The sequence below is a fragment of the Acinonyx jubatus genome, chromosome D1 (genome assembly GCF_027475565.1).
Source record: "Acinonyx jubatus isolate Ajub_Pintada_27869175 chromosome D1, VMU_Ajub_asm_v1.0, whole genome shotgun sequence".
NCBI classification, from domain to species: domain Eukaryota; kingdom Metazoa; phylum Chordata; class Mammalia; order Carnivora; family Felidae; genus Acinonyx; species Acinonyx jubatus.
In genome coordinates this window covers 74,948,770-74,974,213 of record NC_069390.1, presented here as the reverse complement: position 1 = coordinate 74,974,213, position 25,444 = coordinate 74,948,770, and the positions used below count along the sequence as shown (strand labels likewise).

The window sequence follows — 25,444 nt, the reverse complement described above, 5'->3', positions numbered from 1 at the left end:
ATAAGTCACATGCCCACAGGAGCGGGACGACTCTGTCAACAGCTGACGCAGAAAGTGCTTTTGTGCCGAACTCAAGTTCATAAGCATGGTGCTATGTGCCTCACCTGTGCAAGCAGGCAGAGAGAAGTGCAGAATACAAGACGCAGAAAGTACCAGAGAGCTCCATGATACTCATTATGGAAGACACTTAAGTATGTCACAGACCATATCACATTTCTCCAAACACAGAAATCCCATCCACATGTATATCCATTTGTAAATATTAATTAATTAAGCATCTATTACATGGAGGCGTCAGAGAGTACTGTGAAAAGCTTGGTTCTAGAAGCAAATTGCCTGGATTCATGTCCAGATCTACCACTTACAGTTCTGAGACTTTGGGGGTAAATGAACCTCTTTGTGCTTCAGCTTCCTTGCCTTTAAAGTGAGGATCACAATAGTACCTACATGGAAAATGCATATGGTATGGCGCAGGGCGCCTGGGTGGTCCAGTCAGTTGAGCATCCCACTTCGGCTCAGTTTGTGATCTCACAGTTCGTAAGTTTGAGCCCTGCGTTGGGCTCTCTGCTGTCAGTGCAGAGCCTGGAGCCCGCTTTGGATCCTCTGCCCCCTACCCCCCTTTCTGTCCCTCCTCTGATTGTGCACTCTCTCTCTCTCTCAAAAACAAACATTAAAAAAAGTAAGTACCCAGTAAATGTCAACTATGATCATGCTGTGGTTATTGTTGGTGTTCCTAAAAGTGTGATAAATTTGGGGGCTGCGAGATGAGTAGGTTGTAGCGTTTTCCTCTCAGTCAGGCAGGAAGACACAAGGACACATGCAAAGGCAATGTGACAGGTCGCACTAACATGCTTGCACAGGTGCTGTGAGAACACAGAGAGAACATCTAATTCAGGCTAGTGTGTGAGGAGAGGGATATCAAGGCAGTGAGCCTGTGGGGGCGCGTGCTGGCTGTGCCCCTGGAGACACAGGACTGAGGGGTGTCAGAGCTATTCTAAAAGGTCCTCTCTTGGGAGATGCCAAGGAAGAGCCTCATGGGTGAAACCACTGCATAAGAGAGTCGCTTCAGCTTATTATTAGTTAAGCCCCATGGGGTATCTCAAGAAATACCAGCCTCACACTGAATTTTTGGTTGGGCTCCAACGTATATACTGAGAATTCCTAGAACAGGCAAGTTGACACAAGAGAACTCTTGCCCAGAATGGTCCGTTTACTCAGTGGATATGAATTACCCTGAACTGCATGGAGCAGCGGGTTGTTTAGCACATGGCCCCAAGCCCATTTACACAGAGGATGTCTGCTCATACACTGTTTACTCTGGAAACCACAGCGGTGGCACGGCTTTGCCAGGCTAGCCTGGTTCGATTCCGGCACTTTCACACACCGGTTCACCTTGGACATGTGAGATGTCCTGGACTCCATCTCCTCAAAAGGAACCAACAAGATCCACTTTGTGTGACCGATGTGAGGATTAGAGTGGCTATCCGCAAAATACCTCCCACAGGGCTTGGCGCATAACAGGTACTCGATAAATAACAACACAAGCTGACGTCTTACCGGGGGCTTACCATGTCTCAGGCACCATGTCTTCTGCTTTATAGCAGGACCTCACTCAATCCTCCTAACAACTTTGTTCGACAACTGAGAAAACCAAAGCCAAGTGAGCTGTGACACTAGTACAGATCAAACGGTAGTCGCTTCTTTGCTGCCACCCACAAGGTTAGTGTCTTTCTTAAGGAAAGTGCAAATGTGGATGCAAACTAGAACTGGCCCAATAATTCAAAGATGCTCCCTCCTCTCCATCTTACCTTCTCCTCTGCCAGTTCTAGGGAAGGTCCAAAGTGGACGGTCTGTTGAAAGTGTTTCTGCAATTGCTACCTGAGTCAGCTCAACAGCCGACTGAGCCATGGGATGGTGAGTGTGTGTTGGGAAATACAGAGGATGGGGTATGTGGGTGGGGCCTGACAGTGGGGATGCCAGGGCGCCGTGTGCCACACTGCTATTTTAGAATTCGGTGCTCCAACTTATGTCTGGAGTTCATGCGGGAGCAAAGCTGTGACCTGGCTCTTCTCAACAGGCATTAATTTCTAGGCCTTTCCTGACGTATGGGTTTTTGATGAGCTTTTACCCTGAAGCCAATATAGCTGGAGGGACAGGAGAGACCAGCTGCTGCCAGCGTGGCCGAGGGCTGACTAATTTACTGGAAGGCGTGGAAGGTAAAAGATAAGTCTTCCTTTCCCCATTCTCTCCTTGCAGCCAGAACCAAGGTTTAACCCATTCCCTGGCTGGTTCTGTGGGGATTTAGATCTGTCCTGGATTGGGTGCACATTCGTGTGTGTATGTGCATAGATATACACACAGACCAAGCCAATTCTGTTCGAGTTCCAGATCCCATGTGCTCACACAGACGCACACAATTAGCCCATTAACTGGCTGGTTCTGTGCGGTTATTTCCCTGGTACTTCTCAAGGAAGATTCTTGTTGCCCTGCATGTGGCAAGAGGACGCAGTGGTGATGGAGCAAAGGGAGGAGAAGGCAGGCACGGCCCAACACACCCTCTGAAATGCCAACAACCTGCACTCTCGTTCTGACTGACGAGACTGATTGTAGGAGTACAGCATCTGGCTGCTCTGAGTAACGAGAACGTAAAGGACGCTACCAGAGAACAGGCCATGGACAGTGGGAGTCAGAGGAGATGGGGCTGACAGTCCCCAGGCCCTCTGTACCAGAGCAGAGGGCCCACGTCCAGCACCCGTGAGACAGGGCCTGCAAGAGGCAAGTGCTTCCTCACTGGCTCTCCATGGAGCAGCCAACTTTCAGAGACCTGGTTTAGACAACACTCAGTTTAGAAGAGCCATTACTATAGTGCTCTACCCACAGAGCTAATCTGGCAAGTTGCCATGAGTGCCCTACAAAGCCCCCCTCATCTGTCCCTGCCTAGTACTCCCCATTTGAGGGGGTCAAACCTGAAGGGCCACACGCCCAACCTAGGCCAGTCAGAGTCTCTCGTCCTGGAACATGCAAGTGGGAGCCATGGAGAGGCGTGATGCTGACGTGGTAACCCAGCTCTTAGGCTATTCCAGCACGTGCTTTGGAGACACGGAGAAAGCCATTCTCTAGAGAATGAAGAATCAAGCAGGTGAACATAAGAGTGGATGAGAATCCACGGTGAGAGAGGGAGGAAAACAGAGCTGTACAGACAAACATAAACCCTTAAATGCAAACTATGCCTTGATTTATGGAAACCCCAGCCCCTGACTATACTTCCTGCCTGAGGGCTCCATTGCATACAGATGCACTTAGAAAACAGCCCTCTTATTTGGGCTTTAGCTACTAGCTCAGGCACATTTTACTTTTCATAATGAAAGATCGCTAAGACACTCTACTCTTCTTTCTTTATACGTCTACACCCTTCTCCACCAAGAAAGGACTTGGTAGTTTGGTTAACACCTTAGGAGGATGCTGACTAACAGTAATGGCGTCAATTCCGTTAACTAGAAACTCCTCTGCATCGCTAATGAAACAGATTCCCTCTTGCGAGAACGTGTCCAAATACTTACTTGCCATATTCTCTCCCTAAAGTTTCTTTGCCTGTTTCTTCTCCTCTAGGATGCTTCGGCTCTGGATTCCCTGGCCCCGTATCTCATGAACACTGAACAGATGTTGGAGAGAACTCTATTCCAAGGGCCAGCTACAAGCTATGAGGTAAGGGAAGAGTCAAATCCTTTTGGAAGTCCCGTTGACGCTAAAAGTAATTTCTTTTTTCTGAGGTCGTGTGAGTGCAAAGACAACAGGAGGTATTTCATTTAGTTCCCTATTTGCAAATTATTCAGGTTCATTCTGCCTCAGAGATATTTTACACGGGAGTGCATTCTTGACATCTGCCCTCACCCCCTCACCTCAGTTTGAGAGTCAGACTGATGAACCCAGAAAGGGACCCCCCCGCCCCCGCCAAACAGGGTGCTATTTACATTATAGAAGAGTGAGCTCTTGACATGAGACTTATTTGATGTAAAAGATGAAAGATGGGGCGCCTGGGTGGCTCAGTCAGTTAAGCATCAGACTTCGGCTCAGATCATGATCTCGCGGTCCGTGAGTTCGAGCCCCGTGTCAGGCTCTGCGCTGACAGCTCGGAGCCTGGAGCCTGCTCCGGATTCTGCGTCTCCCCCTCTCTCTCTACCCCTCCCCCCGCTCATGCTCTGTCTCTTTTTCTCTCCTCAAAATAAATAAACATTAAAAACAAAAAAAGATGAAAGATGATCCCCCTTTCAAAGCCACGCTAACTAATTCAGAGATGAAAAAGCAATGCAAAGCTGACCCCATAAGCTGCTTTTCTGGCTTTTTGCTGTCTTTGTAAAATCGGCTGATACGGTTTCTCAGGTAAGGAAACTTGTCATCTCAGGAAAGGGTCTTCAGCTCTGGCAGCCCCAGTGTGCAAGTGCGGGTTGCCATGGTTCCGCCGGGCGACTGGAGACAGAGAGGGTGTGAGTGGGCGGCTAAGTAGGTCTGTTGACACACACACTGAACAGTCCAGTGGGGGCTTGTTTTACATGGCTCTGACAGTGAACTGTTTTTAAATGAATTCTCAATAGGGAAGTTAAGATCGGGAGTTCAAACCCCACTGTTCTGCAGAGCCTGGGCAGAGAGAGATGGGGAGGGGAGAGAAGGGATGTGGGGGGCCAAGTAGGAAGGAGGGGGTTCTGAAGAAGGCACCCCGTCCCAATTTAATTAAATTTCTTTCAATTTACAAGGAAAAACAGTTTCCCTTTCACATTGTACTATGGCAGCAAAATTACTCTAAAATACTAATCAGTTTTCAAGGCCCACCCTGAAGGTTACAGGCTGCATGAAGCTTTTCTGATTCCTTCCATAAAACAGATCTTTCCTAAACGAGAGAGCCCGAACACATACACTTTGCTGGGGGGGGGGGGGGGGAGGGAGGGGAGAAGGGCGGGGGTGGGGGGCAGCAGGTGTGGGGAGTGGTCTTAATGAGCCCGTACCATATTCTGCCTTGTAGTCCACACACAGTGGCCGGTGTCTGTCTAGAATCTTCCTAGCGGGCTTACTTTGTACCACCTTTGTAGGATTCTAAGAACCTAAGATAACAGAAGTTTCCTAGGTAAAGACTGTGGCAGGTTTAGGCAGCAGCTTACTGAGCAAGACAATGCTTCTGATACACGATCAAGTTCTAACTCAGTCTTTAAAACTTTTTAAAAAATGGGGGCGCCTGAGTGGCTCAGTGGGTTAAGCGGCCGACTTCGGCTCAGGTCATGATCTCGTGGTCCCTGATTTCGAGCCCTGCATCAGGCTCTGTGCTGACAGCTCAGAGCCTGGAGCCTGCTTCGGATTCTGTGTCTCCCTCTCTCTCTGTCCCTCCCCCATTCGCATTCTGTCTCTCTCTGCCTTTCAAAAATGAATAAATGTTAAAAAAAATTTTTTTAAACATTAAAAAAAATGAAAGTTTCAGATACTTCTCACTGGAAGGAGACAAAACCTAACCAGAAAATATTCTATTCATCTAATGAAGGAAAACAATACAGTTTGGTCTTAACATACTTAAATTTTTGTTACTTTATAGAAGTTATCCCTTGCATGTTAATATCCAGGCCTCAAAGTGAGTTTGCAGCGCCGAAAGTAAGCTACCTTAGCTATGATGTGGTAAAAATATTTGAATATCAGTAGTCCTTTTCAATATAATTTTCCTTTTTTTTTTAAATGTTTATTTTTGACAGAGAAAGACAGACACAGAGAGAGACAGACACGAGCAGGGGAGGGGCAGAGAGACGGAGACCCAGAAACCTAAGCAGGGTCCAGGCTCTGAGCTGTCAGTACAAAGCCCGACGCGGGGCTCAAACTCACGGACTGTGAGATCATGACCTGAGCCAAAGTCGGAAGCTTAACCAACGGAGCCACCCAGGTGCCCCAATATAATTTTCTGTAAACACAGTCCTCTTAAATAAAACATAATCTCTTAAAATATAATGTTCCCTACTATAGTCATTCTTCCTGTTGCATTTCAATCTTGGAAACTGTACTTACACATTTAGGTATAATTTACAGGTGCTGGTTTTTTTAACCTACCTAAATTTATGACCCATGCAGCTTGCTAACTTGCTTGACTGAGTAAACACCCCTGCATCCGCTTAGCTTCCAAATGTACTGTTCAACTTGCCACTTTATTTTTTTTTTACTTGAAATAAAAATGTACTGCTACTCCTGTATCATTGCCGATGGCAAAACGGCAAATTCGGCAATGAATAATGCCACATAAATATAGGATACACCGGGCGTGTGGTTTTGACTGCACGCATATTTCGTGAATCAATTATAAACCAAATTTTCTCTAACCACCAGAGAACAGAAGTCCGTTTCTTATTTTTGTCTTTTCTTAATATAAAAAGATGAACCACAGACGCTTCTGTTCAGTGTGGCTCCCCGTGTAGAAAACATCCATAAAACCTGGACATAACACAGAGAGCAATGATGTGAATGCGGTGGAAAGGGATGTAAGCAGACACATGGGGGGAGGCGAGGGAAAGGACTACAAGGTCTACATGTGCTGGACCTTGACCGAGGTGGTTGCTTCATCTCCTCACACGATACACCTGAAATGTGTAAATTTTATTATACATATATATATACACATTATATACTTATGTCTGTTTGAATTAAGACATTAATTATAGCATCATTAGAACATGTACATATAGAAAGCTATGGTTTTAAATGGGCCCTTTAGGGGGGCGCCTGGGTGGCTCAGTCGGTTAAGCGTCCGACTTCGGCTCAGGTTCGTGGTTCGTGGGTTCAAGCCCCACATCGGGCTCTGTGCTGACAGCTCGGAGCCTGGAGCCTGCTTCGGATTCTGTGTCTCCCTCTCTCTCTGCCCCTCCCCCACTCATGCTCTGTCTCTCTCTCTCTCTCTCTGTCAAAAATAAATAAACATTAACAAAAATTTTTTTTAATGGATGCTTTGAATGGCAGATAAGACACCAAGGCCTGGCCCAGGCGGGCATTTATGCTGAGGAAGTTGTTTTCCCTGGGGCATCAAGTGGTCCATTCTAGGACTGATCGAGGGGAAAGAAATGTGTTGCCTGCAATTACATCTTCTGCCTTCCTTATTTTTAATGGTCTAAGACCAGAGTTTCTGGACTTAAAACAAACATTTTGTCCCCTCAAAGTTCTCTGATTCCATTGAGATCCAGCTGTATGCTCTCACTACAATTCGTGGACCAAAAATAGTTTTGAAAACGGATTGTCAGGAGATGCACCACAGAATTACCCACTGTTACGCTGCTTATTTTGTATCATCTCAAGAACAAAAAGTTGAATTTCATAGATATTTTGAGATACCTTTTTTTTTAGACTCTAAGTTCTATTCTAGTCTCAATGATTCTTTTGTTTTTGTATTTGAAGAGAGATTCTGGATTATCCAACAAGGCCTTCTGTTATAACTGGCGGGGCTTCAAAGAGAGATATAGAAGTCGGAAGTCCAGAAGATTAATTCCAGTAGTTAGAACTTACTCGAGAAGACCCAAACATTATTACCATAAGTCACGGTGCTGGGCTAAATAACTTGTGACCAAATAACAATTCTAGAAAGGGACTGTTCGTCTGCCCTACTATCCCGGATTCTTCTTGAGGTACAAATGTGAAATCTGTCATCACCCCCAGGGCCAAAAGAGATGACCTTTGCAGAAGGGGAAGAAAAAACATAACGAGGAAGCTCTAATTGTCATCGTGGTTTAGCCATTAAACACCTACGGGGCCTTGGGCAAACCACTGGACCGTGCTTGGCTGAGGTTTCTTCGTTAGTAAAACATGCAGGCTACACTCAATGTGTCCTAAAGTCACTGGGAGTCCCCCGCTGCCACCCTTCACATTACAACCTCTCTCTCCGCCTCCCAGTATATAAGAAGGGCATCCCACGCCAGCTCAGTATGTTTGGGCTCCAGACTCAGAATGACCTGGGTTCAAAACCTGTCTGCCCCACTTACCACCTTGTATGACCACGGACAAGCTACTTAACCTTCCTGTGCCTCAGGGTCCTCATCTGCAAAATACCTAGAATATAGACCTGACGGGTTGTTTGGAGGATGAAAATACCCAATGTACCTACAGAGGCTAGCAGAGTGCGTGGCACACAGTAAGTGCTCAATTAACGCGGGCAGCTGTTACTGTTCTTCCACACAGGCTGGCCTGAACCAGGACCCGCAGGACAGATTAAAGGGGGCAAACTGCACCCGTACCTGAGGATAAACTTTTAACCGTCAGCTCAGCAGCCTCTGAAGACCCTGTCACTCACAGCAGCAATCAGATGGCCTTTTAATGAGCTACGGTTCAGAGGATACATGCATTGCTCCTGACCAGATTTGTGACCTTCGAGGTCCTCTCCAAGATCTGCAGACCTCATCTCCCAGGAGGCTGCTTAGGGCAGGAATTTCTGGCACTGATGGGAAAGGCACCCCTAAGACCTCACTATCCAGGCAGTTACCTACCATTAACCACTGGCTAATCCTGCCCAGCCCTCCATCATTATCAAATTCCTGATCCTCACTGGGAGCTAAGCCTTGTGTCTGCATTTCTACGTGTCTCGGTTTATCTAAAATGATAATCATCATGCTTCCCTGATTCGGGATTAAGTAAAAGAGGACTGTGAAACTCCCAGGAAAGCAAATAACAATTACATCTTGGTTTATTAGTTAGGGCAATTCACAAAGTGAGATCTAGGGAATGCTTCAGGAGGGTTTCATTTTCCATGCTCCTTTTACCGAGGTTCCTTCTTTTTCTTTCCTTCCATGACTAATACCTGGGACAGAGGTCAGCACACTACGACCTATGAACCAAATCCCACAGCCTCATTCTGTAAATCAAGTTTCATTGGAACTCAGCCACACCCACGTGCTTATGGACCATCTATGGCAGCTTGCAGACTACAGGCACAGAGTGGAGCAGTTGTGGCCCCGGAGCTTAAAATTATTTACCATCTGGCCCTTTACAGAAAGAGTCTGCTGACCCGTGGCCTAGAATACAACTCTTACAGAGGAAATAGCCAATAACTGCTTAGTTAAATGAGAATCATCATCATTTTATTCAGTAGCCAACAAATATTTAAATTTTTTTTTTTTTTAACATTTATTTATTTTTGAGAGACAGAAAGAGACAAGAGTGTGAGCAGGGGAGGGGCAGAGAGAGAGAGGGAGACACAGAATCAGAAGCAGGCTCCAGGCTCTGAGCTGTCAGCACAGAGCCCGACACGGGGCTCGAACCCACAAACTGTGAGATCATGACCTGAGCCGAAGTCGGAAGCTTAACCGACTGAGCCACCCAGGTGCCCCATCAACAAGTATTTATTAAATGACTCTAAGTGCCAGGCACTGTACCAGGGTCTGGAGATAAATGAGATGGGACTACAACAGTGAGGGTGACTGACAGGGCCCCAACCCTCACGCTGCATACAGTTTAGGAAGGGAAGACAGACCATGACCATCCCCACAGCTATTTATGTACAACCGTAATGGGCGTTTACAAGGGAAAAAGTACCAGGCGTGGGAGGAGGATATAAAAGGAAGACTTCACCCTATTCTCAAAGACTTCACTGGCAATTGCCTTTTGAGCTGAGACCTGAGATCCTGGATTTCCTGGTTCTGAACTGCCAGGGAAAGTGAGGGTTTCCTGATGGCACATGAAATGCAAATGGACTTCAGCATGTTTTTCGTTTTGTGCTCAGTCCATCCGTCCATCTACGTATTAGTACAAGAAACATGGACCCTAATAAAGTCAAAGACATGTGATTTTTCAGTCCCCTAACAGGAATGCCAAGGAGCTACACGGCTTGAAAACCAACAATGTGAAACTCATAACCCACATTCAGTTGTGAGAGGCCGGTGTGAACACATGATCAAGAGGCAGTTCTTTAATCAGCTCTGGTTCTTTAAGCACAGAAAATCAGCCAAATTGAATAATGGTAATTTTCACACTTGGGGAGACTTGATTGAACGTCAACAGATGCCCTGCAGCCTGGGCGTGCTGCTGGTTGTCATGTAGGTTTGAAGTTTCTCAGTGCTGCCTGTCAAGGTTGATCGAGTGGTGTGAGCATGCACATGCTCTGCTTTCCAAATTCAGCAAGGCTCGGTGAGCCACGCAGGCATTCTTTGGGAAGGCAGCCCATCGCCCTGCCCTGAAAACTGGCAGGTCCTTCCAGAGAATGCGAGTGCCGGAACTGACGGAGGATGCACAGATGCACGCGCCACAGAAGTAATGCAGACTAAATGCATTTTATAAAGTCTTTGCATTTCCCGTCACTGGTTATCCCACAGAGCTCTGCTGGTTGAATTATTCTATTTCTTTAGATGAAATGGAGGTACAGGGAGATTAAGCATCTATCTTCAAGTCACTGAACACATTAGTGAGAGACCAGGATTCAGATCATGCAGCACCCCATCCACGATTATTTGCTTGAGTTTGTACCCACAAAACCTTTGATATTAAGGACTGCACAGTCCTATTAAACATAGGGATCGTCTCTAAGGAGCATCGGTTAATTCAGGGCAGGACCATTTTCTCAACTTAAATGACACTGCCTTGGCAGGTTTCATGGACAAGTCCTTCCTCTTCACGCAGGCACTGATCTGTGGTGTCTGGAATGGCCTACGGATTGGTCAGCATAAACATCTGGCCGACTGCTACAAAATGGTCAACTCTCATCTCCAACACAACCACAACGGAGTAAAAGAGAAGGAGTCAAGGGAACCAAAGTCAACTCTATTAATACCAGTGTTCAGGAAAAATACTATTAAACATTACTGTCCTTATTAGTAAAAGATTCCCCTTACCTGGATATCCTCCTACCTGGAAAAAAAGGAAGGAGGGAAAGAACAAGGCCAAAAGGGAATTTGAGCATTTTTAAATTGCTCCTATTCTGATAGTTCTTTTTAATAATTTGCCTAATGTCTCAAAAATAACTGAGGATAACCCAGGTTCTCTCCAAACATGACTGGGAGATAGCTGAAAAGAACATTTCGATACGGATGCTGCATCAGGAGACTTTCCAGCCTAATGCTACAAGGATTTTCCACTTTTATTCATTCCCTCAATACACGCTTATTGAGTGCCAGGCACATAAAAAGGTTCAAGGGCTTGTAGTGCGGGTTGGAGATGGGTACTGTTGACTATTGGTAGAGAATGCCCACAGCTCTCCCACCTAGAAGTGGAGATCCATGCAAATAAATCACACCCATATGGAATGCCAATAGAGTAAACACTGCAGTAGGGGCTCAGGAGAAGCTGTGGGCACCGGCAGGCCCAGAGGAGGGGTAAGCCAGTGCACCCATAACCTAACCGGTCTTTCCCAATGAAACCTGATGGGAACTCACAATACGAGGAAATGAAACCCCATGAGGATTCAGAACAATCTCCTCATGCTCTACGCGGGTCAGCTGAACCAATGTTTCTGTCATTGTAAATTCTGCTTGGTGTGTCACACAAGCCCTTGCAGGAAATACAAACATCTCAGAGGGATGTTCTTGCGGGAAATTATGGTAGTTTCTTTTATATGCTACGAAAGACAGAAAATCAAAGTCTCTAAAACAGGATTTAAGAGTAAGATGATGATTACAAGACACATGGAAAATGGCAAATTACCGTTATTTCTAAAATACGTTGGTCGCACACATTTTTTTTGTTAATTTCCAAACCCATGAGAATTGTAAGAAAAGTCAAATCCATATGGTTCTGATTTAGGTACACTCATTTTTCAACAACTTGGACAAATAACGGAGTGTTCAAAACCTATTTTTTTTTTAAGAGAGGGACACCATTTAACAGCCAGAATCTAACTTACAACAGACTGAAATTTAACCAAATATGCTCAACCTGTAGGGTCTAAAGAACCCTGGAGGGGCAGAGATAAGTTCTCGCACACCATGGGACATGACTGGTTTCATCCTGGAATAACACACATATGCCAGAGCTAACCAGCTCCCACTCAACCCGAGAACGTAGTGAGATCATATCTACTAGTCCAGTTTCCGTGGATCTAATATTTCATTTTGGGTTTTCTGGCCTAATGGCATGGAAATTCTGCAGAGCTAACAATTTTCAGAGAGAAAAAACAGTTAAGCCGTTGTACTTATGGAGAAGACAGAGCTAAGAATGACGACAAACATTCCCGGGGCTCTGCCTTTGGTGGGCAGCGGCCCGCCTCTGCTGTACGTGTGCGCGCACGCGTGAGGATGTGCACAAGTGCATGTGCGTGACACAGACAAATACATGAATGGGAAGACCAGGGGTCCCAGTAAGTTAAAGACGTTAAACGGGACAAAGAAGCCCCAGTTTCGCGCAGACAAAATAGGGATTGGCTAGATGCCCTGTTTTTCAGGAGAATTTGTTTGCAAAAACATTTAGAAAAATAAACGAGCAGACCCAGAAATCAACCAAATAAAACTCTGAATTCCTCCAAAGACAGGGATGCAACACCGTGAGGTGATAGAGAAAAACAACTCCGCGCAGTCACCAAACCCCTAAGCACTTAATTAAGTGCAGTTTTTAATACCGACAGATTTCACGATCAAGGGAGGCTCAATAATCACCCTGTTTAATGTTCGTTTCAATCTGAAGAGCTACGTAGTGACCACCCTGGCAATCCACCGAGGTCTTCATCAGGCTCCAACTTAAGAGCAGAGAGTTCAGGCCTCAAAGGAAAACTCCCCTGGGCAGCAGAGAGATTTAGTGATCTGGCCAGGAAGGAGTTTCTCCCTCTATTATTAGAGAGAGCTTTACAGAAATCCTACTGACCAATGTACTGCAAGAGTTCCTTGGGTGTTCTTGGACCTGAACTCCTAGATCCAACAAGAACACCTAGCAAAAAAAAAAAAAAAAAAAAAAATCAAACATACCAGACTCTACTTTCCCCTTCCCTCCAATGTCTCCACTGGCCAAGGTGTTTGTCAGGGGCTTGGCGACTTAGCCTTAGCTCGCTGGCTTGTGTTACTCAGAGAAGTCACTACTATTTGGTCTGCAGTCTTGCTTTCTCTTAGCCACGGGCTAGAATCTCAAAAGATTCATTTGAAAAGGATGGCTGCTTTTGTGTGTGCAATGCTTATAATTATGATTACTAAGCATTTAAAAAGCATTCCAGGGGCGCCTGGGTGGCTCAGTCAGTTGGGTGTCCGACTTCGACTCAGGTCATGATCTCACAGTTTGTGGGTTCGAGCCCCACGTCGGGCTCGGTGCTGACAGCTCGGCGCCTGGAGCCCGCTTCGGATTCTGCGTCTCCCTTTCTCTCTGCCTTTCCCCTGCTCGCATTCTGTCTCTCTCTCTCTCAAAAATAAAACATTAAAAAAAAAACTTAAGAAGTATTCCAATAATAGAGCTTCTAAAACAATACACGGATAATGGAACACATTAATAACGATGAGGAGGGGTAGTAATTCATGCCTGCCATTCTGTGCTCACATGCTGAAGCCTGCCAGGGGGCAGTGCCCATCACCAGCCTTCTGGGCATGTCTGCCCCTACTGTTACACCTGCTCATTTAGCGAGGGGCCGCAGCATGAGATGACTCAACGTGCTCAAACCATTCCTCATTATCTAATCCCAACATGCTACTCCTGCTTTTTACTGGTAAAGGGTGACCATCCATCTTATTGCTCAGTCACCCCTTTCTCTCACGCTCTCACTGCCAATACTCAATTGGTCACCGAATCCTACTAATTTCATCACTTGCTTCTCTCTCCTCTACCCTCCATCACTATTTCTGTTTTAGTTCAGGACCTCTTGTCTAGATCCTAAAATACCTGGAAATTAGTCTTCTTACCTCTAGGTTAGTCCTTCGTGAATTTCTCCTTTACTGTGCCTCCCTAACTAGCTTCCAAAATATAATAAGCCTTGCAAACAGTGAAATCATAAACACATCTGAAGAAAACACAGGTGAATATTTTTATAATCTTGGTGAGCGACAACCATCTCTAAACATGATATAACACCTTGATGGCATAAATAAGGTTACTTAAAAAAATCTCCTGTAGGGGCGCCTGGGTGGCGCAGTCGGTTAAGCGTCCGACTTCAGCCGGGTCACGATCTCGCGGTCGGTGAGTTCGAGCCCCGCGTCAGGCTCTGGGCTGATGGCTCGGAGCCTGGAGCCTGTTTCCGATTCTGTGTCTCCCTCTCTCTCTGCCCCTCCCCCGTTCATGCTCTGTCTCTCTCTGTCCCAAAAATAAATAAAAAAACGTTGAAAAAAAAATTAAAAAAAAAATCTCCTGTAACATAAAGAACACTGTAATCGAAGATTAAAAAACAACTGAGGAAAATATCAGCAACATGTAGAGTATGCTAATTTCCTTAGTTTACAAAGAGTTCTTACAACTCACTAAGAAAAAAAAAAAAACCTACCTGCAAATTTGAAATAACATCTCAAGGCCATCTCTTGCCACACCAGGAGAGGAAAAGCTAACGCAAATAATTATAAAGCTGTGATAAAGGCACAAGTGTCCTATAAAGAGTAGGCTTTGAAAACTTTGTTAGATATCACTGGTAACAAACCTGCTTCAAATGCCCTGATTCAATTACATTACACATCAACACTGAGATACCTTCAAGCAGTTGAAAAATGTCTCTGGACGCTCTTGTTTATGCCTTTGGAACACAGTGGAGCATGTTTGCACAGAACAAATCATTCCCTGTAAAGCTAGAGGCCCTCTTTGCCTGCGTTATTAATGTCTTAGCTTTCAGCCAGGAGGTTCAAGTCTTCAGGAACATTTCTCAGCTCACACAGCACCAAATCTTGTTATTCCATCAGCACAGTCTGGGCTGGGAGGCTGGAGCTTAATGCCCATCAGATGAAACTAATTGGCTTTTCCATTTTCACTTAAACTATGTGACAAAATAATATCCCCTGACAAGAAGGCAGGGTACCAGCAGGGTGACATTGCTCACATGACTGCCAAAGACACGCACTCCACCTAGGCACACGGTCATCCAAAAGCAAGGTGTTACAATCCTAAACGCAAATAGTACAGGTGACTCTTTTTTTTTTTAACGAAAGCTCAGATGAGAGATGGACTGCACCCATTAGAAGAAATAATATTTGTTAGGAGAGCGAGTAATTCAAGATGCTGACATAGTTTTTTTTTTTATGTAAATCTGGAACACAAGCCAATTCACCTATTGCCAGACACCCAAGGAATCGGAGGCAAAATCCCTTGACGGGGTTAAGTGTCCGTTTCCCAAAACAGAATTAAAAAACTGAAGCTGAGACAAATAAATGGAGTGGTCCCAAGAGTAAATTTGGGGGAAACAATGGAAACTGAACCCAACCAAAGAGTACTGGGAATTAGAAAATTGAACCAACTATTTCCCAGCCTTGAAAACGTAGGGCTGTACTCAGGACCCAAGCATCAGAACACCACCATTATACAAGGGATGGCCAGTGTCTGGATACACAGGATTTACTGAGAATTATGATACAGAAATAAATTTGATTTTCTAAACAGCTTAAAAAAAAAAAAAAAGACCTGGATTTTTACATTTCTGACATACAATGGATTTGCAGGAATTCAAACCATGACCGATGGTTTCTCAAAACCCATTTGTTTCCATCTTTTGCCTCTGGTAAAATGAATAAAATATTCTCCCAATGAAGCCAAAGGCACAGGAAGCCACTGAAGATTTTATTCTGCACTGCGCTGGGCTCAGTGGCTTTTGGAAACATGCACCACATACGAAGATACAAGGTGAGACCCTTCGGTGACTCGATGCTGCCAGAGGCGGCCAGGCCAGAAGTGCTGAACCTAAGGAGCACAGAACATGCCAAGAGGACCCAATCCCGCCACGAGCCTCCTTCCCTCTCCGTGGAGCAAAAGAGTTGCGCCTGACTGAAAGTGGTGAGTGTCAGGAAAGACTGCCATGTTGCTTCTCCGGGAGGATATTAGAGACAAACTGTAGGTCAGAAGGACAGAATACACATTGCCGAAATAAAACAAATCAACCTTGGCTTCGTCTCTGGCAGACGTAGAAGGGCCTCCTCCGAGGCCCAACAGCTCATTCACTAAATGAACGAACCAGAAGCCAACGACCTACTTACAAACCTGCTTAAAACTAGTAAGATTCTTTCCGCAGGCCCCCAGTTTTTAAGAATACAATGTCGGGACAGATAAATGTTGGAGACTCACTCTGGGAAGCATAAAGCCCCTCTGCGGCTCTGTCTTCGTGCCCGTCGTAGTCCCTGCTGGACAGTTGCCTATTGGCGGTCTCCAGTCGATCTGCGTGCAAAGAGGAAATGGTCACAAAGAAATGCATATGGATCTAAGACACCATCCAAACAAGAAACGACGTGGGTGCCAGGGGCTGGGTATGCAGAGATGCTCAGGCAGGGGCCCCAAAGTGAGTAACTCTTGGGGAGGGGCAGTGTGCTCCCAAACACCCAAAGGAAAGTCTCCAGAGGGCACGCTGTGTGCCTTCATGCCATCTGATGTCAGGGTAGGCAGCGGCGCGAGGCAGCCGAGCACAGGTTCTGAGAACTGCATCACTCATCACTGCCTGCAAGGCCGGCAAACCTCTGTTTTGAAGCCCCTGAAAAGGGGTTAAGTCTCCTTGGCCTCAAACCCAGCCCTAGTTCTATCCCTCACCACCAGCCCTGTGGTTAGCCAGGGACAGCTGCCCGTAGCTGGGAAGCAAAAAATAGAAATAACAATTCAAGAAATACCAAACTTTTTTTAAAAAGTCAAAATGACCTAATGGATAAAGAGTCTACCTACGGAGTTCCATGTCTGCTCAAACTGCTTGGTTAAGTCTTCACTTTCTCAGTGAAATAACTCAGAAGTCTTTGTTGGACGTGCACGAGTCCCAAGACAAAAGGATTTGCAGGAATAGGAAAGGGAGGCTCTAGGTCCTGGAGACCGCCATCAGGACATTATTTGGCAGACGAGGCAACTGAAAAATGGCTTAGTTGACTGAAAGACAAGGAAAATTTTAGGGGTTGAATCATTCTGCGTGTTGGAGACTGCCAAGATCCCGCTGCAGGTGGCTTCCAGCTTTCGGGGAGTTTATATATATCTACATTTATCACAACGGTGGGCTTTTTTTTTTTCCCCTCCAAGAGGGATGCTGTCTAGCTCCATTTTCTCTACTATATGTAGCGAGTGCAGAGCGGTGGCTTTCAAAGAATGCCACCCAATGACTCAGCCCGATGTGGGAAGGGTTGTGCATCCAAACATTCGCCTTTGCGTAGTCACAAATCACTGAGTACTTGTATTTTATTATTTTTTTTAAATTTTGAAGTGATGTTTTTATTTTTATCTTACTGAATAAATTTGCCATGGACTAGCAAGTACTTTTAAAGCGGAGAAGGAGCTGCACACACACTCCCTCCCTTTCATGGGCTCGTGCACGGAGGCCGCCATTTCTCAGACCCAGTGCTGCAACCCACAGCCCACAACCTACAAAGGAGAAAGGAACAATCCTGCTCTTTGAGTGCCCCTGCCCCGGGTGGTTGGACTTTCCAGGACCATCGGACAGTGTGGACCTGAGGCCAGGCAGCCTGCTACAAGGGAGTCTAGGGCAGAGAGTGTGTGGGTGGGGCTGGACATGCCTCGCAGGTCTCTGTTGAAATCATGAAGTCTTCGGATCTCGCCTTCCAGTTTGTTTCGCATTGCCTTGTCCAGCGATTCTCGCTTGGTAGTAGACTTGACCAGGCTCTCATAGGCTTCTGAAATCCTCTGAAGCTCTTTTTCAAACTGAAAGAAAGAAGTGGCATGAAAGTCGGATTCCTGGCATGCCCACGGGTGCCTCTGTGACGCTGATTCTTCAGCATTCGGAGCGCGAAGGCTCTGTCTTGGGTGCAGTCTGTCTGCCCCTCCAGTCGCACACCTCCCCAAATGCGTAATGGGTTCCACTCCCCCTCTGCCCTCTAAGGGCCACGTTAGGACCCTGTAAACAGCAGGTTCACAAGGCTGGCTGGACTGCCTAATGTCACCTTGTAGAAGTTTCTCTGTACACTTACCAGGAAGGGGTGAATGTAAACATAACTTCAACTTCCTATATTTTGTATGGCAATTTGCAACTATTTTTCTTCTTCTCACTTTAGGTAAGGGAAAAGTATTCACGTACAGAAAAACTAAAGGGCCACAGCTAGAACCCACATTTCCAGGCTACAAGTGCAGTGGTCTTCCAGAGCCCTTCCTACCCGGCCCCAAAGGAACATCAAATCCACGCAAGGAGAGGGATCATTACTCAGCATGTTGACCCCTTTGTCTGTGAACTTACCTGCATAAGGACAAAGGACTCGGATCTAATCATATACAAATGCACCACAGGAAACCTCTTTATGTGAAGGAATTGAAAGATATGGGGTTAAAACCATTCTTTTTCCATTTTTCAAGAAGTCAAGAGGTGTGCCTTTAATCTCGGGCGCAGGTAAATCTGTAACAAGGAGCCGTACCTGCTCTAACAGGAGTCTCCTCCAACAGCATGCTTTCCAGGTAGATGTCAACAACCCCCATTTTATTGCTGTGTAACATGCATGCAGGAGAAGGGAACACGGAACCTTGATGAACTGCTGCTCCGAGTCAGAAGAAGCAGAGGCCCAGTGGGGAGGGCTGAAGCACTAGCGCCCCTCACTGGGCACCAAGAGACCTGCATTGTGTTTTCGGTCCCTTCACAGGAGACCTTGTGTCACCATGAGCCAGGCACCCTAACTGCCGGTACCTCAGCTGCTCCGATCAGAAAGTCCCTGCTGGGACCCCTGTAAATAATGCACGTCCTGACATAACAGACATCTCTCGCACATTTTCGATGTGTCCCTGTGCCAAGGATACAGAAATTAGTAAGATAATTCCCGGTCTTTGGGAGCTCAGTCTAGTGTCGGCCTCTCCCCGGGCACGTGAACTTCTCCAACGCAATGGGAACCGGGGGGTGGTGGTTCTGTAATGCTCTGACAGCCTAGCGATAAAGTCATTAATTCTGCAGGGGTGAGAAATGGTTTCTTTAAAAAAGATATCAGGGAAAATGCCACTTAAAATGAGTCTTGAAGGATGCACAGAGTTTGCCCAAGCAGAAAAGGCCAAATGGCTTTGGCGTTGTGGTCAGAAGACAGGGCGTGAGCCACAGCACAGGGCCACAAGAGAAAGTGCATGTCTCTGACATGACAGGTAGTCCAGGGATGAGAGCCAGACATGAGGGCGGGAGCTAGTCTCGAAGGAAGGACTTCAGGGGTGAGGGGGAATTACAGGGGTAAGGAGGGTTGGGGAACGGACGGGTATCTAAGCAGCTGGGCAGCATGACCTTATCTGAGACTTTATAGAGATACAAAAGGGAGAGGGGGTGGGGGGACGTAGGGGGTGGGGGAGAGTGTAGGGAGAGGAAACAGGAGAAAACAAGTCCAGGTAAGAAGCTAACGTAAATAGTTCAATGACAGATGACAAGGGTAGGGAACTATGACAACTGAAAAGACAAATTCCAATGACACTGAGGAGTGGAGTCAACAGGGCACAGGGAGTGGTCGGGATGGCAAAGGAGAAGGAAATCAAAGACAACGTAGACATTCGGATCTGGGAAGACAGAGTAGTAAGACTTAACCAAAGTAAGTGATTCTAAGAGAAACAGGCTTAGCAAAGCCAAGGAAAGCGGCCTGGTTTGGGAGGCACCGACCTCCCTGCAGAACAGCAGGCAAGGATTTCCAGGTAGCAGGTAGAGATGCAGGTCTGGGAGCCCGGAGAGCGGCTCGCTCACTGGGTCCCGATGACAGCTGATGTCATACAGCGGGGACGACTTAGGGAGATTGACAGAAGACGACAGGGCCAAGAAGGGGGCGTCAACCCTGTGCAGTACGTGGGGCAGAGGAGCCACTGGACAAGAATGAAGCTGGGGGTGCCACAATCTTGCGAAGAGAGAACGTGGTCGGTGCCCCAGAGGTTACAATGGAGCCGAGAAGACACGTCCGAGAAGAGGCCAGTGAAGAGGTGTGGAGAGCATCAGGGCTTCTGTGGGATGGAGGAGCCAAATACCAAGGCCCCTCTGGGCACCGTGTTATTCTCCCAAAGGCCTCCGGCTACCAGAGTCGATTCTCTCAGAGTCCCCTCATTTCAATAGGCCTTTCTGTTTCTTCCCAAGATCTCGTGAACTGTTGGGAATATGGCAGACAGAGAAGGGCACATCCTGACTCCTGTTCCTAGCCCTCCCCCAAATTATGTTCCTTCCTGTTAATTTTGTTTGCAAAAGAGTTGGCTTTGAAACATATCACCATTTCTATGCTAATTTCATCTATAAAAGATGGCCTTTGTTTTCAGACAGATGGGCATGCCTCAGGGACCGTACCCTTGAGGGCCAGAGGGCATCACCTAGTGCTGGGAAGCCTAGGGCAGCATAGACCCTGAGGGAGGCATCCCCCCTGAGGTGCTCAGTGCTTCAAGTCCAGGACAACGAAGAAGTCAAGCCAGAAACTGTCCTCAACTACACCGGCCACTGGAACTTCGCTCCAGCTGATTTCACGGACTTCCATCTGCAGGATTCATCTGACTGGAATTCAGTTGTGCACATGTACTTTACATCCCTGATTTGACTGTCAGCTCCTCGAGTGCAGAAAATAAGCCCTTACCGCCTTAAAACTCTGCCCTGCCCACGACAAAAATACAGACTGATCCATTAATCTTTAAATGTTGTAAGTTCCCAAAGACAGACTTGGGCACTGATGAACCATACCCGATCATGGATTCTTTCCTTTCACTGAAAGAGCTGCCCTCTGCATACTATAAAAGGAAACTAACTGTAGGATCCCTGTGACAGCATGGTTTGCTATCTTAAATACTAAAACAGTGAAGAACTGGGATACGGTTAACTTGACTATAGCTACCAAGTGAGAAAGGGTAAGGGTTTCAGTTCAGTACAAGGTATTTCCTGATCGAGACGTTAGTCTCCTTCAGTGTGGTGAGGGAGGACAGAGCTATGACTCAATGTAGGAAGTTCAAGAGACGCAGCTTTTGATTCCACATAAGGGATTATTTCCTAACTACGTTTTCCAGAAGGACGCCCGGTAGGGAGCTTCTCTCCTCTGTAGGCATTCAAGTAAAAAATGAGAGCTCTCCTTTCAGGCACATGAAGCAAGGATTCCTCAAGAGTGGGAAGCTAGACTAGAATCATTTTAAGAATTTTAAGTCTAGAGCTCTATGACTTGACTGCACACTCCTTCAGAACAGGAACCACATACCCACTGTGTCCAGAACATCTGAATCCCCCTGATATTTGTTAAAGGGAAGGTTGGACAGGCTATGCAAACACCTGGGCTAGTGATGGTCCAAGTACGATCCTCTGAACACAGCCCTGGGTTTGCCTTCACAGAGCCTATTTTCCCTTCCAGCTGGATGTCAGGAAGCTCTTAGGCCAAGCCGCAGAGCCCCTGAAAGCACACAGAGAGACGCTTGCCCCAGGAACAGAACTATGAGCAGAGTGAGAAGCCCGGAGAAAATCTCAGCCACTCCAAGCTCTAGATACTGGTGTTTCCCTGTGCCCCTTCACGTGCACAGTCCAGAGACCCACAGGACAAAGACTGGCCTTCCGTCCAAGCGGCAGACGGCCCAGTCAAAGCCACCGCTACTGCGCTGACAAAAGAGGGTCTCCCCTAAAGCAAGCCTGGGGGAGCCATAAATACCTGGCCCTTTCCCTTCAAATGCCCATCTGCCCTGACGGCTTCTGAGGCCAACCCTCTCAACAGCCCACAGTCTAGTCCTGCTAGAAACTCTGTCCATTAATTAGGTTTCAGGGAAACTGGGAGGAAAGAGAAGCAAAATGAGCGACCCAGAGGAAAAACTAAAAACAGCCACTCCTTCTGGGGGTCCTCAACCATCATTCCAACACCAACAGCGATAATCACCACCTTGTGCCTCTCTGGAAACAGGGGCTTCCTATCTAGGCCGCGCTCCGGCAGGCTCTGCGTTTAGTTGTTCTTCCCTGCTGTGTTCCTGGCACGGGATGCAGAGGGTAAGCCCTGTAATTAAAAATTCATCTATTTCTGGTTTTGCCCTTACCATGAATCTCTGCGAGCGCTCTCAACGCTGTGAGGGCCCCGGGATGGATGTTCCTGTCGGCACAGGGCGCCCACAGCCTCCGGCACAGTTCGTGTCTCCACCCAAAGCTGGGTCATCCTCACTGCCAAGTGAGGTCGTCACCTCATCCGACAGTCCTCTCCCCAGGCCTGCCGACACACAGCCGAGCAGTGCGGCCGATGCGGAGGCAACACCTGGGGCAAGGCTGACCTCGGGGACACAAGCCATGAAATGTTAAGGTGCAGATTGCAGGCAGCCCTTGTGTCTCTCAGTCCCAGTTGTTGACAACAGCTGGGGAACTCGTGATGAATACGGCAAGTATCCACCAAAATCTGGGTGTTCAAACTGGCAATTCCAGTTTGACATATGGCTGATTAAGGGCACGTAATAATTATAGAACCATTTACAATATTCAAGGGACTGAAGGAGTTTTGAGTTCCAGAAAGGAACAGCTTTTGATTTTTCCTTTCTTGGTCATCAGAATCCTTTTGGCTGCGAAGTTTAATAATCACCCCCTGTGCAGGGAAACTGAGTCACCGGGAGATTTTGTTTTTCAAAACAGAAATGTGCGCTGACATCAAGAAAGAGATGTGCGTGGGGCACCTGGGTGGCTCAGTCGGTTGAGATTCCGACTCTTGATTTTGGCTCAGGTCATGACGCCAGGGTCATGGGATCGAGCCCTGCTGAAGGTTCTCTTTCTCTGTCTCCCTCCCTCTGCCCCTCTGCCTCTCTCTCTCTCTCTCTCTCTAAATCTCTAAAGTAAATTAAAAAAAAAAAAAACAAACCCACAAAGATCTTCACGCGAAAAGACCCAGAACTAAACTGCCCTCAGCTGGGTCTGCGTAACTCCTGGACATGTCTGCCATACGGCTTCGTTGGGGAGAAGAATTCGTTATTTCCCAGGAGGGGCTGAGTAGCTCCTTCCCAGTGTTCGACTGCACCCGGAAGGAAGCTGCCCCAGGGCGTGTCAGACACAAGTTTGGGCCTGAGCAGTGACTTACAACCAAGGCCACGAGACAGCATGCTGGTTTCTCAGCTTTTACGGTCCGAGCAGGGTGGGAGTGAGGCCGCCACCTTCAGGCAGCCCATTTGTTTTTGGCTCTCATCTTCTCCCTCCAGGAAAGGCATCCGGAGCTCTCTGGACCAAGTCTGGTCTTGACTCCAGGGAGCTCCAGACCTCTTCAGTGGAAGCTCTGCACAAACGTGCTGGGGCAGATGGTGAACATTTGCACCATCAAACCCACTGCTCCCCACTGGGTACCGCCAGGAAATCAGAGGCGCCCACTACTCTGAAAACCGGACCAGCGACAAAGACTCCGCCTTACCTGAGAGGTGAACACTAAATGGGCCAACCGGGAGCATTAACTGACATATGGAACCCAACGGCAAGGCTCCTGCAGTCAGGCAGGGTTTATATTCCTACCTTTTCTATTTATAAAAGCCCCTGATTGTCCAGGACAGAGCCAGGGACTCAGACTCTTACAAGATCACTTCTACCACACATGCCCCCTCGCCTCCAGAAAGGAAGCTAGTGCCCTGTGGCTCTGCTACCCTAAAACATCCTATCGCCCTTTGCCCCCTCACCTCTTCTGTTCTACCACAAGCATTTCTGGTGCTGACACATGGGGGTGGGCGGTCACCATGAAATCACTGCCTACCACAGTTCATCTTGCATAAAGTCTTCCTGACTGTGGCTCTCGGCATAAAGCCCTAAGAATGAAGGCGGCCACACCCTTCAATATTCCCGCTGTCCTCCTGGGGAAATACTACCCACCTCTGAGTCCCAGGTCCAGGGCCACCCTCACTGTACCTTCTATAACCACCTGACACCCTACAGCAGGTGTTAGCTTAGGCAACCCTCCCCCTTTTGGACGGTAAGCTCCTCCAAGGCAGGGCCTGTGTCCTCTTTATTCGTCTCCCTAAAGCTTTGCACAGTGCCTGGAATACACGGGGGTCGCTGCTGGCCAGTGAGTCAAGCAGCGGGGAAACAACTCTGTCCCTTCCCCTCTCCTTCCCTCCGGAAGTCACCTACCTTATGGAGCTTGTCGGCATTGTCGTAGTAACCCTGAAGCTCCTGGTGCAGCACACGGTTCTCCTCGGTCAGGATCTCCACCATCTGCTGGGCTCGCTCCACGATGGCGAACGCGTCCGGCCCGAGCTGCTGGCTGGGGGAGGCGGCGGGCGGGGGCTGCGGGGCCGCCAGGGTCATGGGCAGCGCGAGCGGCACGGACACGGAGTGCAGCGGCCCACCAGCGGAGGGGTTCTGGGAGGACATCGGGCTGTGCGGCTGCACTGTCGACGGGAAAGGGAGCTGGCAGGGGCGGCTGCAAGGGAAGTGGACACCGGTCATCACACCCGAGAAACAGGGGAGCAGGGGGGCAGGGAGTCACAACAGGACGCGTCCTAGCGACTGGCCTGGGCTACCAGAGGCCATCAGCGCACATCTGGGTGCTGGCGCCAGTAGAGCAGGTTGGGTCCTTCACCCACAGGCATTTAATGGGTTCTCCCTCTAATCAGCACTGTTCTGGTCGCGGTGGATACAAGGTCCCTGCTCTCGTGAGGCTTACACGTTCGGGGACACACTGATCGGCCAGGTATAGCAGAGTAATGTGACTGTGAGTGGCTACGTGCCTAGTTCTACAGAGAGGTCAGGGAGGGAGACGTGGGTGCTTGCGTTGAAGTCTGAATGACAGATAAGAAGGACCCTGGGGAAAGGAGGAGGAAAAGGAGTCTCCCAGGTAGGGGGATCAGCTAGGGCACGGGGCCCAGGTCAGGATTTAGCACAGGCACCAATGAGTACGAAAGAGAGCGCACACACAAATACCGAGTAGAGTCTGCAAGTAGTGTGAGATACGACCAGAGCCATGAGCAAAGGCCTTTGTCAGCCAAGGCCAGCCCTTGGTGTAGACCGCGGCCGCAGAGGAGCTGCCCCACTGACTGGTCTGCAGATGGGATGCAGTGGCAAAATACATGAAGGGCGCCCGCAGGGAGGCCTGAGCGTGGTCTAGATGAGAACCGCGAAGTCTCACAGGGCGGCAGCGGCAGAGAAATCATGGATGGATTGGGGGTATGGCTGGATAAATCATGGACAGGAAGAGAGAAGGTGAGGAAAATTTAAAAATTACTCCTGGGGGCGCCTGGGCGGCTCAGTCGGTTAAGCATCTGGCTCTTGATTTCTGCTCAGGTCATGATCTCACAGTTCGTAGGTTCGAGCCCCGCATTGGACTCCTGGCTGACAGCATGCAGCTTGCTTGGGACTCTCTCTCTCTCTCTGCCTCCGCCCCTGCCCCTCTCATGCTGTCTCTCTCTCTCTCAACATAAATAAAGGTTAAACAACATTACTCCTAGATTTGGGGCTTTACACACATGGACAGAGGTACCATCCAGTGAAATGGACAAGTCTTGGGGAAGGGAC

At 47.8% G+C, this 25,444-nt stretch overlaps 1 protein-coding gene across 10 annotated transcripts in view; it reads right to left on the bottom strand.

Annotated features, from left to right (window-relative positions):
• AMOTL1 (angiomotin like 1) overlaps positions 1-25,444 on the bottom strand; it is a 155,168-nt gene that overhangs the window by 29,338 nt on the left and 100,386 nt on the right. For all 10 annotated transcript variants that reach the window (XM_027040045.2, XM_027040046.2, XM_027040047.2 and 7 more), the window contains 3 exons: positions 24,062-24,353; positions 17,583-17,727; positions 16,165-16,254 (listed from right to left, as the gene is read on the bottom strand). In XM_027040045.2, coding sequence (XP_026895846.1) covers positions 16,165-16,254; positions 17,583-17,727; positions 24,062-24,353 — 527 coding nt within the window. The remainder of the gene's footprint in view (positions 1-16,164; positions 16,255-17,582; positions 17,728-24,061; positions 24,354-25,444) is intronic.